Source organism: Moschus berezovskii, chromosome 12 (genome assembly GCF_049115385.1).
Source record: "Moschus berezovskii isolate FMDL1 chromosome 12, NW_MosBer_1.0, whole genome shotgun sequence".
Classification (NCBI taxonomy): domain Eukaryota; kingdom Metazoa; phylum Chordata; class Mammalia; order Artiodactyla; family Moschidae; genus Moschus; species Moschus berezovskii.
In genome coordinates, this window is record NC_142471.1 from 42,555,377 (window position 1) to 42,569,445 (window position 14,069).

The 14,069-nt window shown below is 42.0% G+C and overlaps 2 protein-coding genes across 6 annotated transcripts in view; one reads left to right on the forward strand and one right to left on the reverse strand.

Annotated features, from left to right (window-relative positions):
- The window catches only part of GLUD1 (glutamate dehydrogenase 1), a 40,875-nt gene extending 38,669 nt beyond the window's left edge, over window positions 1-2,206 (reverse strand). The window contains exon 1 of the mRNA XM_055425290.2: window positions 1,554-2,206. Within this exon, the coding sequence (XP_055281265.1) occupies window positions 1,554-2,007 (454 nt within the window). The 5' untranslated portion in view covers window positions 2,008-2,206. The remainder of the gene's footprint in view (window positions 1-1,553) is intronic.
- Window positions 2,207-2,324: 118 nt separating this feature from the next.
- SHLD2 (shieldin complex subunit 2) overlaps window positions 2,325-14,069 on the forward strand; it is a 113,035-nt gene continuing 101,290 nt past the window's right edge. For 2 of the 5 annotated variants that reach the window (XM_055425282.2, XM_055425286.2), the window contains exons 1-2: window positions 2,325-2,411; window positions 4,034-4,089. The gene's annotated coding sequence lies outside the window, so the exon portion shown is untranslated. Of the gene's footprint in view, window positions 2,412-4,033; window positions 4,090-14,069 lie in introns of those variants that run through there. The other 3 variants (XM_055425283.2, XM_088842081.1, XM_088842080.1) reach the window with 3 other exon arrangements.

The following is a 14,069-nucleotide window of genomic DNA, read 5'->3' on the forward strand; positions in this document are numbered from 1 at the left end:
GAACTTCAAAGAAATGAACTCAGATCCTGCAGGAAAACAAATATACTGGTTTAGTTGCATATCTCTTAAGCAACTGGAAAATAATGTCAACAAGACACATAAACGTGATGCTCATTCTTCAGAAACAACTACAATTTAATATTTGCTAACTTTGCCTCTTCTAACATCTCTGCTTTTCTAGGGAGCCAGAACGTGAATTGCTTGTTTTGAGAATAAGGGAGTGGATAGAAAGAAGGCGATGTAGATGGACTGAGTGTGTTTTATATAGTATTCGGGCTGGAATAGGAAATCAGAGATCAAAGAAGTTCCAAAGTTGGTTCTAAAAGAGGAAACTGAGAGCTAGACGATAATTAAGCTCTAAAGGTTAAGTCCTAGAAGTGGGTGGGGTCAATGCAAATTTAGCAAGAAGTAAACGTAAATCATTAAGCAGTCTGAAGCAACCTTTGTTCCTGGGCTAAGAATGCCAGCAGAGCGCAAACTTTCCTCCTAGAGAGAATTCTAAAAATCATCCTTAGAACTCAGTCAGTATAACAGAACACTGGACCTGATTTACTGAGACAAAGGGTCCAGCCCAACATCCTCTGTGCTTATTAGGGTACCTCCAGCTGGATTCCACCTCTCCGGGTTCTTTATTCTACACAATTTTTTAGTAGAAAAAAGTGGTTTTCCACTGTTAAGCAGGATTAAAAATGCACTGTGCGATTTTAAGGAGTAAAAAAGAGAGGGGAGCCTTTTTTTTTTTCCCTCAAAAAACAAACAAACAATCTGACTGCAGAAGCCAAATCTACAGACATTCAAAGACTACTACAAACCTGGTGACTATCAAATTCTAGCCGATTCAACCCCTTTCTTCAAGTACTTTTCTCCCTCAAACTCAAATGTGGTGCTAGCCTGGACCAGTACACACCCCCGCAGCGACTTCATTCCATTGGCTGGCAGGCTATCTTGCAGTCTACACCCTTTAGATCTACCCTCCGAACGCCTGGTGTTTGATGTTACACTGTTCATGTATTACCATTTTGTGTGTGTATGCAAAGCTGCCACAGTAGGAAGATAATTTAAAAGATCGACTAAAATTAATAGATTCATTTAGTTAGTAAAACTGTAGATTTCGATTCCTTTTGTATGTTCCTGTATCATCTCTCACTACTGTGAAAGTGAAAAAATCCGAGAACAATTATTTCATGCTTTGCCTTCGCTTGAGTCATAGAAGATCACAAAATCTTGCAGAGGCAGACAGATGGGTCTGTCATTTTCTTTTCTACAAGTGCTCTTCGTCAAGACCCACCCTGTTGGTCACAGTGGCTAGGATCAAAAGAGCAGTGGTAGTGTCTTCTGCATACAGCATCAACAAGCTCGCGGGGGGAGGACCAACTACGGGGTGGTGATGGAGCAGAAAATTCACTATCCATCGGAGCCTGACACAGCTGAGGCCGGGACTTGGGGGAACGGGGACAGCGTGGGAGGGCGACTGTACCAGCCCCGGCTGGGCTGAGCGGTGAACCCCCGAGGCTGGAGGGCAGGCGGGGCGGGGCAGGGCACAAGGGGCTCACCTCCCTTGCAGGGCGTGCGGTGCTGGCTGTGCTGGGCCCGGTAGCCCTCGATGACTTCCCAGGAACCGTCGTCGCGCCGGATGGGGAAGGACAGGCTCAGCACATGGTTGCAGGGCTTGATGATCCGCAGGATGCCACGCACCCGGTTCCGCTTCTGCTCCTCGGTCTCCCGGGTCTTGAGGTCCTCCACCAGCTTGTCCTCCACGATGCTGGCACCGCGGTCAAAGAAGCCCTCCACCATCTTGAAGAAGTTGGGGTCGTCCTCGCGGTCGGCCGCCGCCTCGCTGTAGTGTCGCCGAGCGGGCGGCACAAGCCCTGGCTGCGGGGCGGCGGCGGCTGCGGCAGCCTGCCCGCGGGCCCGGCCCAGCAGCACGGCCGAGTCGGTAGCCGCGGAACCCAGGGCGGCGGGCCCGACGCGGGACAGCAGCAGCGCTTCACCCAGGCACCGGTACATGGCGGCGGGACGGAGGCCACGAAGGAGAGGCGCTCTCACAGGCCCGGAGACGGACGGAGGGAGGAAGGGCCCGGCGCGGGCTGCCCTTTTAAGCCACAGCTTCCTGCCTTCCTGGCTATCCCCTCCCCTCCGGCGCTCGCCGCCTAACGGGAAGGACGGGCTTCGGGCGCCGCGGGCCAATGTCGCCTGCGAACGGCAGGGCTGGGGGGCGCGCACCGCCCAGGGAGCCGGGCCTCCGCCTCCGCCGCGGCCTCGCCCGGCCTCCGCGGCGGCGGCGTGAGCCGGCGGGCACGCTCGGGGGCGCGCAGCCGCGGTCGCGCCGGATGCGCATGCTCGCAGCCCGGGGGGCGGGGCGCGGCCTCCCGCGCCGGGCCGGGAGCTGCGGGGAAGAGCTGGAGTCTCAGGTCTGTGCGCGGCCCGGGCCTCTCCCGGGGAGCGGTTCTGACTAGAGAGGGGGGCTCCGTGGGAAGAGGCCTACCCGCCTCTTGGGGGCGCTGAGAGTCTGGCCCCAAGACCGCGGGCGGTCTGGCGGTGGGCCCAGGGTGGGTGAGTCATGGGTGTCCCTCCTTTCCGCCCGCGCGCCCTCGGGCGGGGCGGCCATCCTGCCACCCCTGCGCCTGTTTTCGGGTGGCAGGGAGAAGCACCGTTTGGAGGTCGGGCTAAGAGCTTGTCTTTATCTGCTGGGACTGAGACCAAACTTTGGTCTTTGAAGTTGGAGTTTTGAAGTGTCTTGCAAGAAATGGAAAGGAGAAGGCTTGGGAGCTGGGGACTCCCTTGTCTATTGGATTTCACTGCTTTAAGTTTTTAGTTTTGTCCCATTCAACCACTGCGTGATGTTGAGATAGTTATGTGAATCATTGTTGTTATATCTTTCTGAAATTTACTGTTTCCGCATTTCAGAGATATGTTCTAGAAATAATGAAAGAACAGCACTATAGAACTGCAGTAATACTCCAGGATATTCTTTCTCAGTAATAAATGTACTAATAGTCCAGAATAGAATTTGTAAAGGTTAAAAGACATAGGGTTTAATTATGTACTTACACATACTTGATGAGAAATGCTAGTTATACACTTCTATGGGTACAGTTAGATGCTTGTAAAAGTCTGATGACTCAGTTTTTAAGACAAACTATCAAAGGCAACATTACCAACTTAAGTGGTTCCTGTGTACGTTGGTGATTTTAAAATGGTACCTTTTTGACCTGCAAAACGACTTTGCCTCCTGACGTTCACTTTATTCATCTGTTAATTAGCATATAGAAGAGAATGTTTTAATTCTTACAATTTTCTGTGAAGTATAAGGTGACAACCTCAGTTCATTTCAGTTCAGTCGCTCAGTCGTGTCTGACTCTTTGTGACCCCATGAATCACAGCACGCCAGGCCTCCCTGTCCATCACCAACTCCTGGAGTTCACTCAAACTCATGTCCATCGAGTTGGTGATGCCATCCAGCCATCTCATTCTCTGTCGTCCCCTTCTCCTCCCGCCCCCAATCCTTCCCAGCATCAGAGTCTTTTCCAGTGAGTCAACTTGTCTCATGAGGTGGCCAGAGTATTGCAGTTTCAGCTTTAGATTCAGTCCTTCCAGTGAATACCCAGGATTGATCTCCTTTAGAATGGACTGGTTGGATCTCCTTGCAGTCCAAGGGACTCTCAAGAGTCTTCTCCAGCACCACAGTTCAAAAGCATCAATTCTTTGGCGATCAGCTTTCTTCACAGTCCAACTCTCACATCCATACCTGACCACTGGAAAAATATAGCCTTGACTAGATGGACCTCTGTTGGCAAAGTAATGTCTCTGCTTTTTAATATACTATCTAGCTTGTTCATAACTTTCCTTCCAAGGAGTAAGCGTCTTGTAATTTCATGGCTGCAATCAGCATCCGCAGTGATTTTGACAACCTAGATCAATTAAATTACTTTCATCTATTCAGTGTACTGTCAAAACAAAAAGAGGTGGAGCTTATGTTTTATCTTATTTGCTAGATAGTTAATAGTAATTTTTATTTGTATTTTGTTTTCAGTGGTAAATGTTCTATGGACTGAATCCTGAATTTGTCTTGTTGGTCAAAGGATTAAGGTATCAAGTTTCCTTTTCACTTGGTAGTGTTATTTTATATTGCACTAACAACAACAACCAAAAACCTTAAAAAGTATCAGAATAAAATGATTAGAATCAGTAAACATGGAAATTCAGACTAAATTCTTAGGTATGGTTTGAAGAAAGTGTTTTAAAAGTTTAGTTTTATTGCACTTCTTTATCTCCTTCTTGATAACGACAGCCTTCAGAAAAATAAATGTTTAACTTTTCTTCTTCCAAGTTTTGTTCACCTGAATTCAAGAAGTTATTAATAGAGAGGCAATGGAAGGAGTGAGGAAATTTTAATTGAGAGTCTGCTATGTGTTGATGTCTTATGAAATATCTCTATAGAATCTTTGTCATGTTTTTAAATTATGTACCAGTTGTAAAAAATTCAAACGGTAAAGATAGGTTTTTTTAAAAAGAGTGAAATCAAACACTACTCCTCTCCTCACCTTCCCATTTAGTAAGTAAATTCTTTTCATACTGAAGTAGGTATTAGAATTCCTGATTTTAACAGGAGGGTGAACTGAGGCTTGCAGAGACCAAGTGAATTGCTGATCATCTAGATGATAAATAGCAGACTAAAATTCAAACTGTATACCTGACTCCAAGTTAAACCATTTCTAGTATTCCAAGAAATATTTTAATTATGTGTTGTATTTAGTTTAAAATTATTTACTGTGATGTAACTCTAGTAAGTTTCAGCTTTACACTGATGATTGCCTTTATAAAATATACAGATATTTTGCAAATTAAGGCTTAATTATTGATAATAATTTTCAGTTCAAAGGAAGGCTCGAATTTAACTTGGAAGGAATTTTGGTCAATATACAGATATTTTGCAAATTAAGGCTTAATTATTGATAATAATTTTCAGTTCAAAGGAACGCTCGAATTTAACTTGAAAGGAATTTTGGTCATTTGATAGCATTCAGTAAAGACAATTTGTTTTCTGCCTTTAAGGTTTATGCATTTTCCTTAGCTATTTCAAAATTCCAGGTCTTTTCTCTTTGAATCATAGCATGCTTTTGTGCTTTCAAGTGCTTTAAAAAATATTTTAGAAGAATTATTTTAGGATTTAGAAAGACATAGTATATAAATACAAGAACAACATGGTTGTTTTAAAAATAATTTAATTAGAAAACGTAGTATATACTTTCTGTCTTAGATTTGTCTATTCTGGACATTTTGTTTAAATAGAATCATGCAGTCAACATGTGGTCCTTTGTGACTAGCTTCTTTCACTTCATGTATGTTTTAAAGATTCATACCTATTTAGCATGTGTCAATGTTTCATTTTTTTAATGGTTGAATAGTATTTGTTGTATGGCTATAGCCCTCTTTCATATATATTCAGTTCAGTTCAGTCACTCAGTCGTGTCTGACTTTTTGCGACCCCATGGACTGCAGCATGCCAGGCCTTCCTGTCCATCACCAACTCCCGGAGTTTTCTCAAACTCATGTCCATTGAGTCAGTGATGCCATCCAATCATCTCACCCTCTGTTGTCCCCTTCTCCTCCCGCCTTCAGTCTTTCCCAGCATCAGGGTCTTTTCCAGTGAGTCAGTTCTTCCCATCAGGTGGCCAAAGTATTGGAGTTTCAGCTTTAGCAGCAGTCCTTCCAATGAATATTCTGGACTGATTTCCTTTAGGATTGACTGGTTTGCTCTCCTTGCAGTCCAAGGGTCTCTCAAGAGTCTTCTCCAACACCGTAGTTCAAAAGCATCAATTCTTCAGCCCTCAGCTTTCTTTATAGTCTAACTCTCACATCCATTCATGACTACTGGAAAAACCATAGCTTTGACTAGACAGACCTTTGTTGGCAAAATAATGTGTGTGCTTTTTAATATGCTGTCTAGGTTGGTCATAACTTTTCTTCCAAGGAGTAAGCGTCTTTTAATTTTGTGGCTGCAGTCACCATCTGCAGTGATTTTGAAGCCCCCCAAAATAAAGTCTGCCACTTTCCATTTTTGTATATATATGTGTGTGTCTATATATGTGTGTGTCTAAATATATATCTTCTTAAAAAATTTATTTGACTGTGCCAGGTCTCGGTTGTGGCACACGGGATCTTTGATTTTTGTTGCACCATGTAGAATCCTTTAGTTTTGGCATACGAATCTTTAGTTGTAGCATGTAGAATCTAGTTCCCTGACCAAGGATCGAACCCTGGTCCCCTGCCTTGGTAGTACAGTCTTAGCCACTGGACCATCAGAAAAGTTCTATGGCCCTCTTATTTTATCTATTAATCTTTGACAGATGTTTGGTTATTTCCACTTTTTGGCTATGGTAAAGTGAAAGTAGATCCAACCAGTCCATTCTAAAGGAGATCAGTCCTGGGTGTTCATTGGAAGGACTGATGCTAAAGCTGAAACTCCAATACTTTGGCCACCTCACGTGACGAGTTGACTCACTGGAAAAGACTCTGATGCTGGGAGGGATTAGGGGTGGGAGGAGACGGGGACGACAGAGAATGAGATGGCTGGATGGCATCACCGACTCGATGGACATGAGTTTGAGTGAACTCTGGGAGTTGGTGATGGACAGGGAGGCCTGGCGTGCTGTGATTCATGGGGTCGCAAAGAGTCAGACACGACTGAGCGACTGAACTGAACTGAGCTGAAAGGGAAAGTGAAGTCAGTCGTGTCCGACTCTTTGTGACCCTGTGGACTGTAAACCACCAGGTTCATCCACCCATGGGATTCTCCAGGCAAGAATACTGGAGTGGGTTGCCATTCCTTCTCCAGAGAATCTTCCCGACCCAGGGATCGAACCTAGGTCTCCTGCATTGCAGACAGGCGCTTTAATCGCTGAGCCACCAAGGAAGCCCTTGGCTATCGTGACACTACTATAAATATTCTCGTAGACGCCTCCCTCCCTTTCGGAGAAGGCAATGGCAAGCCACTCCAGTACTATTGCCTAGAAAGTCCTATGGATGGAGGAGCCTGGTAGGCTGCAATCCGTGGGGTCGCTAAGGGTCGGACACAACTGAGCGACTTCACTTTCACTTTTCACTTTCACACATTGGAGAAGGAAATGGCAACCCACTCCAGTGTTCTTGCCTGGAGAATCCCAGGGACGGGGGAGCCTGGTGGGCTTCCGTCATGGGGTCACACAGAGTCGGACACGACTGAAGTGACTTAGCAGCAGCAGACGCTTTTGTTTGGACAGATACTTTCAATTCTGTTGGGTACACACCTGTTAGAATGGAATTGCTGAATTATATGGTAACTCTCTGTTTAACCTTTTGGGAAGCTGCCCAGCTGTTCTTCACAGCAGCTGGACCATTTTAATTCCTACCAGTGGAGGATTCCAACTTCTTTGTTTTCTCCCAAATACCTGTTATTATCTGGTCTGAACGGATAACTCATTTTGATTTTGATTTGCATTTCCTTGATGGCTAATGATGTTGAGCATCTTTTTATGTACTTATTGACAGTTTATATATACATATATATATGTATTTTATATATTCAGTTCAGTCACTCAGTCGTGTCCAACTCTTTGAGACCCCATGAATCACAGCACGCCAGGCCTCCCTGTCCATCACCAACTCCCACAGTTTACCCAGACGCATGTCCATCGAGTCGGTGTTGCCATCCTGCCATCTCATCTGTTGTCTCCTTCTCCTTCTGCCCCCAATCCCTCCCAGCATCAGGATCTTTTCCAATGAGTCATCTCTTCTCATGAGGTGGCCAAAGTATTGGAGTTTCAGCTTCAGCATCAGTCCTTCCAATGAACACCCAGGATTGATCTCCTTTAGGATGGACTGGTTGGATCTCCTTGCAGTCCAGGGGACTCTCAAGAGTCTTCTCCAACACCACAGTTCCAAAGCATCAATTCTTTGGCACTCAGATTTCTTCACATTCCAGCTCTCACATCCATACATGACCACTGGAAAAACCATAGCCTTGACTAGACGGACCTTTGTTGGCAAAGTAATGTCTCTGCTTTTTAATATGCTATCTATAATTTTAATTGGAGGATAATTACTTTATAACATTGTGATGGTTTTTGCCACACATCAACATAGAATTGGTCATCGGTATACATGTGTTTCCCCCCTTGATCCTGAATCCCCACCTCCCTCCCCACCCTATCTTTCTGGGTTGTCCCAGAGCACTGGCTTTGGGTGCCCCGCTTCATGCATAGAACTTGCACTGGTCATCTGTTTTACATATGGTAATGTACATGTTTCAATGCTATTCTCTCAAATCGTCCTACCCTTGCCTTCTCCCACTGAGTCCAAAAGTCTGTTCTTACATCTGTGTCTCCTTTGCTGCCCTGCAGGTAGGATGGTCGGTACTGTCTTTCTAAATTCCATAAATATGCATTAATATACAGTATTTGTCTTTCTTTTTCTGACTTACTTCACTGTGTATAATAGGCTGCAGTTTCATTCACTTCATTAGAACTGACTCAAATGCATTTCTTTTTATAGCTGAGTAATATTCTGTTGCTTCCTTATCCATTCATCTATCAATGGACATCTAGGTTGCTTTCATGTCCTAGCTATTGTAAATAGTGCTGCAATGGACATTGCAGTACATATGTCTATTTCAGTTCTGGTTTCCTCGGGGTGTATGCCCAACAGTGGGATTGCTGGGTCATATGACAGTTCTGACAAATTGTATGTATTTTTATTTATTTATTTTTTCTTTTTTTTTTTTTGTGTATGTATTTTTAAAGAGAGATGTATAGTCACATCCTTTTTCCACTTTTCAATTGGATTGTCTTTTTATTGTTGACTCGTAAGAGTTTTGGGTTTTTTAAAATTTATTTTTGGCTGTGATGGGTCTTGGTTGTTGCATAGGCTTTTCTCTGATGGTGGCAAGTGGGGGGCCACTCTCTGGCTGTGGTGTGCGGGCTTGTTACAGTGGCCTCTCTTGCAGAGCATGGGCTACAGGGTGTGTGGGCTTCAGTAATTGTGGCATATGAGCTCAGTAGTTGCAGCTCGAGGGCTCTAGAGTGCTGGCTCAATAACTCTGGTGCACTGAGTGCTGGCTCATTAGTTGTGGTACGTGGACTTAGTTGCTCTGCGGCATGTGGGATCTTCTTGGATATAGAACCCATACCTCTTGTGCTGACAGGTGAATTCTTTTCCATTGAGCCACCAAGGAAGCCCCTTTGTAAGAGTTATTTATATATTTTTGTCTTGTTTTGTTTTCCTTTGAGAGCTCTTACATATTTTAGATAAAAATCCTTTATCACATAGATGATTTGAAAGTGTTTACTTCCATTCTGTGGCTTGTTTTTTCACTTTGTTGATGCTGTCCTTTGAAGGACATAAAGTTTTTAAGTTTGATGAAGTCCAGCTTACAAATGTTTTCTTTTGTGGCTTGTGCTTTTGGTGTCATGTCTAACAAACGATTGCCTAATAGAAAGTCAGGAAGATTTGCACCTGTGTTCTAAAAGTTTTGTACTTTTAGTTTTTACATTTTGAGTTGGTTTTTGTACAAAAAGTGAGGAAGGAATCCAGTTTCATTCTTTTGCATGTGGATAACAAATTGTCCCAGCACTATTTGTTCAACAAAGACTATTTTTTTTTCCATTGAATTGTCTTTGAATTCTACTGAAATCAATTGACCTAAACGTCAGGATTTATTTCTTCATTCTTTAGTTCTTTTCTGCTCACCCATATGTCTGTCCTTATGCTAGTACCACATGGTCTTGGTTACTGCAGCTTTGTAGTAAGTTTTGAAATCAGGAAGTGTGATTTTGTTCCAACTTTGTTCTTTTTCAAGATTGTTTCGTTCTTCTTAGTCTCTTGAATTTTCATATGAATTTTAGGATCAGGTGGTCTTTTTCTGCAAAGAAGCCAACTAGAATTTTGACTGGCTTAATGTTGAATCTGTAGATCAACTTGGAGAGTGGTGCTATTTTAACAGTATTATATCTTTATGAATCAGAACATGAATATGTCTTTTAATTTATTTGAGTCTTTTGAAATTTCCCTCATTTATGTTTTGTCTTTTTAGAATATCTAAGTTTTGTGCTTCTTTTCTTAAATTTATTAATAAATATTTTACTCTTTTTGATGCTATTATAACTGGAATTGTTTTCTTAACTCCATTTTCAGATTATCCATTGCAAGTATACAAAAATATAGTTGAATATTATATATCGACCTTTTAAAAAATACTCATTTATGTATTTATTTGGTTGCCCTGGATCTTAGTTACAGCATGCAGGGTCTTTAGTTTCAGCATGTGAAGTCTAATTTGTGATCAGGAATCTAACCTGGGTCCCTAGCATTGGGAGTGCTGAGTCTTAGGCACTGGACCACCAGGAAAGTCCCTCTATTGATCTTTTATCAATATAGGTCTCATTTATTGACTGAACTCATTTATTAGTTCTGATAATTATTTTAGTGAATTCATTAGGATTTTCTGTGTACAAGATCATGTCATCTACAGATAGAGATAGGTTTATTTTTTCCTTTCCAATCTGGATGTGTTTTACTTTATTGCCTGATTGCCCCTTACCTTTTTATTTTTTTTAATGTTGTATAGTATTTCATTGTGTGAATGTGCCATAATTATTTTTAACTAGTCTCTTACTGATGGTCATGTAGGTTGTTTCCAGTTTCTTGAAATTACAGGAGTGCTGCAGTGAATAACCTATTACATAGAATATCGGTTTTCAAACTCTTCATCTCAGGTCTGCTTTAGTGTCTTAAGTATGAGTAGTGAATTTGAACTGAAAAGAATTTAGTAGTCATCATAATTTTACTTACAGAGTTGCTTAGTTCATATTTGACAAAAAATCATTGTCCTGTTTGGATATTAAAAATGATATAATAAAACCAGCTGTATAACAAATCAAATTTAATTTTTTAACAAGGACTTTTAAAACAAGGAGCTAAAAATCTTGTTTCTTTTAATCAGGTCCCCATGTTGCTAAGTTTTATAGGGTTTAGTTCACAAGTGCTTGTCAGTACCTCATTATTCACCCAGATGAGTGTAGCGGAGAGAAGAGTATACCCCATAAAAAGGAAAGATCATTAACATAGGTCTGAAGATAGGTCAAAATCAGATCGATTATATTCTTTGCAGTCAAAGATGGAGAAACTCTATACAGTCAGCAAAAACAAGACTGGGAGCTGACTGTGGCTCAGATCATAAACTCCTTATTGCAAAATTCAGACTGAAATTGAAGAAAGTAGGGAAAACCGCTGGACCATTCAGGTATGACCTAAATCAAATCCCTTATGATTATACAGTGGAAGTGAGAAATAGATTCAAGGGATTAGATCTGATAGACAGTGCCTGAAGAACTATGGACGGAGGTTTGTGACATTGTACAGGAGGCAGTGATCAAGACCATCCGTAAGAAAAAGAAATGCAAAAGGCAAAATGGTTGTCTGAGGAGGCCTTACAAAATAGCTGAGGAAAGAAAAGACGCAAAAGCAAAGGAGAAAAGGAAAGATATACCCATTTGAATGCAGAGTTCCACAGAATAGCAAGGAGAGATAAGAAAGCCTTCCTCAGTGATCAATGCAAAGAAATAGAGGAAGAAAACAGAAATGGAAAGACTAGAGATCTCTTCAAGAAAATTAGAGATACCAAGGGGACATTTCATGCAAAGATGGGCACAATAAAGGACAGAAATGGAATGGACCTAACAGAAGCAGAAGATATTAAGAAGAGGTGGCAAGAATACACAGAAGAACTATACAAAAATGATCTTCATGACCCAGATAACCACGATGGTGTGATCACTGGCCTAGAGCCAGACATCCTGGAATGCAAAGTCAAGTGGGCCTTAGGAAGCATCACTATGAACAAAGCTAGTGGAGGTCTTGGAATTCCAGTTGAGCTATTTCAAATCCTATAAGATGCTGCTGCAAAAGTGTTGTACTTGATATGCCAGCAAATTTGGAAAACTCAGCAGTGGCCACAGGATTGGAAAAGGTCTGTTTGCATTCCAATCCCAAAGAAAGGCAATGCCAAAGAATGCTCAAACTATCTCACAATTGGACTCATCTCACATGCTAGTAAAGTCATGCTCAAAATTCTCCAAGCCAGGCTTCAGTGGTACATGAACCGTGAAATTGCAGATGTTCAAACTGAATTTAGAAAAGGCAGAGGAACCAGAGATCAAATTGCCAACATCTGTTGGATCATGGAAAAGCAAGAGAGTTCCAAAATAACATCTACTTCTGCTTTATTGACTATGCCAAAGCCTTTGACTGTGTGGATCACAACAAACTGGAAAATTCTTCAAGAGATGGGAATACCAGACCACCTGACCTGCCTCCTAAGAAACCTGTACGCAGGTCAAGAAGCATCAGTTAGAACTGGACATGGAACAACAGACTGGTTCCAAATTGGGAAAGGAGTACTTTCCCAAGGCTGTATATTGTCACCTTGCTTATTTAACTTATATGCAGAGTACATCATGAGAAATGCCGGGCCAAATGAAGCACAAGCTGGAATCAAGATTGCTGGGAGAAATATCAATAACCTCAGATATGCAGACACCACTCTTATGGCAGAAAGCAAAGAAGAAGTAAAGAGCCTCTTGATGAAAGTGAAAGAGGAGAGTGAAAAACTTGGCTTGAAGCTCAACATTCAGAAAACTAAGATCATGGCATCTGGTCCCATCACTTCATGGCAAATAGATGAGGAAACAATGGAAACAGTGAGAGACTTTATTTTTTGGGCTCCAAAAACACTGCAGATGGTGACTGCAGCCATGAAATTAAAAGATGCTTGCTCCTTGGAAGAAAAGTTATGACCAACCTGGGAAGCATATTAAAAAGCAAACACATTACTTGACCAACAAAGGTCTGTCTAGTCAAAGGTATGGTTTTTCCAGTAGTCATGTATGGATGTGAGAGTTACACTATAAAGAAAGCTGAGGGCTGAAGAATTGATGCTTTTGAAACGTGGTGTTGGAGAAGACTCTTGAGAGTCCCTTGGACTACAAGGAGATCCAACCTAGTCCATCCTAAAGGAAATGAGTCCTGAATATTCATTGGAAGGACTGCTGCTGAAGCTGAAACTCCAATACTTTGGCCACCTGATGGGAAGAACTGACTCATTTGAAAAGACCCTGATGCTGGGAAAGATTGAGAGCAGGAGTAGAAGGGGACACAGAGGATGAGATGGTTGGATGGCATCACCAACTCGGTGGACACGAGTTTGAGCAGTAAGCTCTGGGAGTTGGTGATGGACAGGGAAGACTGGCGTGCTTCAGTCCATGGGGTTGCAAAGATAACACACACAGTGAGCAACTGAACTGAACTGATTGGTAATTTTGGTGCATCTGAAATTGTTTTTTAAGTCTTTGTGCCATAGTTTTAAGAATAATTTTTTCTAATATTTCCTTTTATGCTTCTGATTGATATTCAGAAAAGGGTAATTTTTTTTCTCCCCTAGTGTGTTTGTGTAATAAGCAGAAAAATAGTAAAAGAAAGTATATCAAAGAGAAGGACCTGAAATTTTCAGGATTTATAGTCTTTTTCTCTCTAAAAACCTTTTTTTTTTCCCCCTTAATAAATCAAATGTCAGTTATATCTGTTTGGATAGTTTGGCTGAGTTTTCATTTTACTGCATCACTGAATAATATTCAGCAAAGGTTTTATCAAGTCTTGCTTAAGGATTCTTTCCCTGTTGTGAGTAAACATGAAATATCATAGTAGTATCTTTATCCCTTTAAGCATAGCATACAAGAAACAATTTTTAAGAGGTCAGGAAATGGCAAATGACTCCAGTACTCATGCCTGGAAAATTCCATGGATGGAGAAGTGTGGTGGACTACAGTCCATGGAGTCGCAAAGAGTCGGACACGACTGAGCGACTTCACTTACTTTCACTTTCTTTCTTAAAAATTATCTGTAAGCCAGGATTTTGAACTCACATGTATGTAATTCATCATGTCTCTGTCTCTTTTTTTAAACTGACATTTCGTTTGTTTGTTTTCTTTATAGGTAAAAAGATAGTTCCGTTCCGTTCTGTCGCTCAGTCGTGTCCG